The following is a 5228-nucleotide window of genomic DNA, read 5'->3' as shown; positions in this document are numbered from 1 at the left end:
ACCGGTGACGGGTCTTGAGCAGGTGACGGTAACAGTCTCTCCCGGGCGTGACACGCTACCGGAGTAGAAGTAGCATAATTTGGGGACAGAGTGTTGGCTGGAGGGCTGTTCTTGGTACACGTCAATAGAAAAACCAAGTCTTTCAGCTGTAATTGAAACCGTGACATTTTAGGTTTGAGATTACTGATGTTTAGCTATGCCCCATACAGATCCGGGATGCTTGTCGTAAGAAGCGACTATTCTCGCTGACTTGGTCCACACAGGAGCATTATGAGCATGGCTCTACAAAATTTGGGTACATAATAATTAACAAAAAACACATCCTCGTAACACAAGTCACCTGACCACCCGATCTCGTTAGTCGCCTCATACGACGCATGAATTGTAACCCGGATTTTCCAGAATATCCAGCTGGGACACCATGGAAGAGGTACCCCAAGTCCCCAGGGGCATTTGGACAAGACGTTAAATTGAAGCATTCCTAGCAAGGTTAAACATTTCAAGATAGATATGCTACTTATTCTGTATATTTGACAGCACTCAAACAATATTTTTGTTATACATTCATGATTGAAATTTTCAAATTATCGACTCTGAGATTAATCAGTAAACGATGTTAAGCCGCTTTTAGGTACAACAATGGGCTACAAATATTGTGCCCCTGACGGGAGTCGAACCTAAGTCTCGGCGTGTCGAACAAACACTGTCGCCATTAGGCTACCCAACCGCCCCGTTAATCATGAAACCTTCAACATGAATCGACTTATAACCATGATGATTCCTATAAATTTTGAGCGTTCAAGAAATATTGAACAATGACCAATCATTGATTTGATAGGTGGTGATTTAAGAGTTTACCAATCACGACAGACACAGACACCAAAATCGAGATTGTACTAACATTTGTACCAAGCCTCACAGCCTGCACTCGTTTCTTACGGCAAGCATGGGTTGCTGAAGACCAACGCTAGCCTCATCTTCTCCGGTGTTAGGTTACTAATATACTGAGTCAAAAAAGAAACTTCACAAAATATAATTTGAAAAATAATGAATAATTTTTATCTGATGATACATCTATGTATCCGAAATGGGATCCCCATCTTTCAACTCTTGAAAAACGTTAGCAAAACCCACTCAAAACCCATCCATTCGTCGTGCAAATGACGTTAGTGCCAAATCAGGTTTCGCACGTGCAGTCGATCACGTGATCTTCGCATCGAAGTTTGCTTCATATGCACGTGTTTGCATTGGCCTCAAGAATTGAAAATACACTTTTAAACCACAGTTCTAACGGTACTTGAAATGCCACGATTGTCAAATGTGCAACGTGAACGTGCCGTTGGCATGTTGCAAGCGGGAAGATCAGTTATTGACGTCGCAAGAGCAATGGGATGCAGCCGTCGTACTGTGTATGACTTTCGAGGTCGTCTACAACAAAGTGGCACCACTTCTGATCGCCCAAGGTCGGGTCGTCCACGTGTGACGTCACAAGCAGAAGACCGTCACATCGTCCTACGTCACCTACGTGACAGATTTCTGCCGGCTACACGAACCAGGGCTGAGATGTTTAGAGGTCGACTGTCCTCACAGACCATTCGAAATCGGTTGCGGGCTGCCAATCTCCATTCTCGACGTCCATATCGTGGGCCAATATTGACGCCGTTTCATCAACGTCAACGTCTGCTGTGGGCCCAACGTCACCTCCGATGGACCCAGAGAGACTGGAATCGAGTCGTCTTTAGCGATGAATCCAGGTTTACCCTCAGATTCGCGGACGGCAGGCATAGAGTCTTGAGACGACGTCGTGAACGGTATGCCCAATGTTGTGTACAGGAAGTCGACAGATTCGGGGGCGGAAGTTGCATGGTGTGGGGTGCTTTCTGTGGGAACAACCGTTCCCGACTTCTGGTCATCCGTGGAAACCTCACAGCTGCTGCTTACCGCGACCAGGTGCTCACCCCTGAACTCATTCCTTTCATGGCGGCTCATGGCCCAGGTCTACAGTTCCAGCATGATAATGCTCGGCCGCATACCGCGATGTTGACATGAAATTTCCTTCAAAACGCTGGAATCAACGTCATGGACTGGCCATCGAGGTCCCCTGACCTCAATCCACTAGAGTACGTTTGGGATGCACTTGGGAGAAGGCTTCGTGGTCTTAGGAACCAACCTCAGAATTTGCAGGAACTTGGCGCTGCCTTGCAAGAGCAATGGCGCAGAATCACCAACCACGTGTTCACAAGCATCAGGCAGTCGATGAGGAGACGGTGTTTGGCAGTGGTGAATGCGCGGGGCGGCCATACACGATATTGAACTGAGAAATTTCGCATTTTTATTCTTGTGACTTGACATTCTGTATACCCATGTTTTGGAACGGCGGTGTAGCCTAATGGAACTGATTATGGCACTGTCAGTGTATCGAGTACATCACACAGATCTCAACAATGAAAAAATAACAATTTAACCATCTTACCATCTCTTGTTCTTTTATAGTGCCCTGAAGAAAGAATGTGAAGTTTCTTTTTTGACTCAGTATATATATTACGGGAAAATAGTAACTGTGCATAACTTAAAATTGCAAAACCAAAAAATATTTGAAAAAAAAGTTATTTAAAAAGTTATAAAAAATAACCCTAAATAAACATGTGGCAAAGCACTTTGTATGAAATTTGATGTCACGTACCACGCGTGGCACGTGCACTCCTTGTCACCTGTAGTTCACACACCTGATATTGAAAATTGAAGACGGATTGATAATTCTCTAGCCTCTGAAGGTTGCGGAAAACAAGTTAATTTCAACCTAAACTGCGCGTACATCATGCCACGGTTTATAGAAAATCAGCGTCTCCGCGCTGTGTATATGCTGGAGTGAGTGAGTGAGTTTAGTTTTGCGCCGCTTTTAGCAATATTCCAGCAATATCACTGCGGGGAACTCCAGAAAAGGGCCTCACACAATGTACCCATGTGGGGAATCGAACCCGGGTCTTCGGCGTGATGAGCGATCGCTTTAACCACTAAGCTACCCCACCGCCGCTGTGGATATGCTGGAGATTGGAATGGCCCAAATGACATGGCCACACATTTGGTGTCCATCGAAACACAATCTCATCTCTATGGAGATGTTTCCAACATAATGAGTGAGTGAGTGAGTGAGTTAAAATTTAACGTCACATCGGCAATATTTCAGCCATATCGCTCAAACATAATGGTAACACGGGAAATTTGCCTCTGATCGGCCGTTACGTCAGAAAGACAACCATACAGGATGTTGTGGCCCCTCTCAAGCAGGAGATACGTGATTTGAGAGTCGAACTCCACCTCAAGACTGACGAGCTAGAACAGTACAGTCGGAGGAACTCTTTGAGGATATCGGGAATCAAGGAACCCAAGTGGGGAGAGGAGGACGAAAATATTGAGGAAGTTGTGCTGGAGGTGCTTAAGGATGTGCACTCGGATATTTCACCCACATATATTGACAGGTGCCACCGGGTGGGCAAGAAACGGCGAGAACAGAACAGGAGCATATTGGTGAAGTTTGTGAGTTATTGGGACAGAAACAAAGTGATCAGGAACAAGTTCAAGCTCAAGGGTAAAAGAGACAATATCTACATCAACGAGGATCTGACAAAGTACAGAAATCATCTGTTCAAGCTCGCCAGAGATCTGAAGAAGGAGCAGAGGATCTATTCCACCTGGACATACGATGGCAGGGTTTATATCTGTGAACAGTTGGAAGGACTCATTCGTGTCATTCAAAGTGAGTCTGACCTCGACAAATATAGGCGTCAGTAATGGCTTAAACGTGTTTCACATTCATGCTTGGCTTATATGTTAAAGGTATTCAAATATGTAAGTATGTAAATATTTATTTATTTATTAATTGTATGTACCATATAAACACACAACACAGTCTGTCTTTCTTCTTGTTTATGTTTGTATTAAATTGTGTATATACTATTCTTAATCTCACCTTTAAACTTTACAACTCTCAAGTTACATTTCCGAGTACACATGTATCCAAAACTGAATCACTGTATATATCCATTTTTCTGTCTTCCTCTTTAGAACAACTGAGAGATTCTGTATTGCCAATCCATGATATACTATCAAATTCATTATCATGTCTGCAGATAACCCGATCTGGTATCCGCACGTGTATCTACCAACATGAAATCAACAAGCCGTATGGGTAATGACATAATGCAACACCGTTCGGCGATCGGGTCATTCAACTGTTTCACGTGTTCTAGTAGCAATAAGAAATGTTCGAAAACCACTAGCTTACTTGCTGACAAAAATGTACTAGCCAGGTTCCTATGCATTGAAGCAGAAACTGTGTGTAATTTACTATTGTTGGAATTGAAAGCTTGGTGCGTGTTTTTGTATTTATGTCTACTTCAATCACAGGCTACAAATGTCAATATCATCCTGATTTTTCTATTGTTACTTCAGCTTGCTGGTGACGTAGAGTCTAACCCAGGACCTATTGTTCAGACAGACAACTTACTGTCTATTTTTCACTTGAATGCTAGAAGTATTCGTAATAAGCAATCTTATTTGTCGGAATTTTTATCTGAATACGATGTTGTTTGTTTCACGGAGACTCATTTAGACTCAAGTATAGATAATGAAACAGTGGCCTGGGAAAAGTTTCATGACCCGATACGTAGAGATAGAAATGCTTTTGGGGGTGGTGTTATGATGTATATATCTCGACATTTAACTTTTGACAGACTTTCAAATCTTGAAAATATGTATGATGAATCTGTATGGGTTAAAATATTTCTTCCACAAAAAACCATTAATCATTTGCACAGTTTACAGGCCTGAAAGTAATACTGCCAACTTTTGGAGCAGATTTGACAATAGCATTGAAGGTGCTTTAGATATTTCAAGTAAAGTTACTCTTGTCGGTGACTTGAATGAAAACTTACTTTCCACATCCAATCTAAACCTAACAGACATCTTACTTAGAAAAAACTTACGTAATGTTATAACGGAACCCACAAGGGTGACTAAGACAACTAGCACTCTTTTAGATCCAATAGTTGTTAGTGACGAAGTTGATGTTGTTGAAAGTGGTGTTGTTGATTTTGATAAAAGTATAAGTGATCACAAAGGCACGTTTGTCAGCCTTGATGTACATGTATCAATTAAAGTTGCATATCCCAGAAAAGTTTGGTGTTACAATAATGGTGATTATGAAAAACTGAATGCACTTGTTAGCA

The 5228-nt window shown here is 42.3% G+C and overlaps 1 protein-coding gene across 1 annotated transcript; it reads left to right on the top strand.

The window, feature by feature from the left end:
* Positions 1 to 2818: 2818 nt before the first annotated feature.
* Positions 2819 to 3792, top strand: LOC124261474. Its single transcript, XM_046695799.1, has 2 exons — positions 2819 to 2868; positions 3249 to 3792. Exons 1-2 carry the CDS (start codon positions 2819 to 2821, stop codon positions 3790 to 3792), a joined length of 594 nt encoding a protein of 197 aa, XP_046551755.1.
* Positions 3793 to 5228: the final 1436 nt, after the last annotated feature.

The sequence above is a fragment of the Haliotis rubra genome, unplaced genomic scaffold (assembly GCF_003918875.1).
Source record: "Haliotis rubra isolate DU_JTF1 unplaced genomic scaffold, ASM391887v1 Scf1195, whole genome shotgun sequence".
Classification (NCBI taxonomy): Eukaryota; Metazoa; Mollusca; class Gastropoda; order Lepetellida; family Haliotidae; genus Haliotis; species Haliotis rubra.
The sequence above is the reverse complement of the archived record's forward strand: the minus strand, read 5'-3'. Positions and strand labels throughout refer to the sequence as shown.

Excerpts from the sequence above, each read along its gene's own strand:
- LOC124261474 (XM_046695799.1), top strand. The coding sequence starts at position 2,819 with ATGCCACGGTTTATAGAAAATCAGCGTCTCCGCGCTGTGTATATGCTG. Across the intron at positions 2,869-3,248 it reads CGCGCTGTGTATATGCTGGA|AAAGACAACCATACAGGATG; the intron begins GTGAGTGAGTGA and ends CCGTTACGTCAG.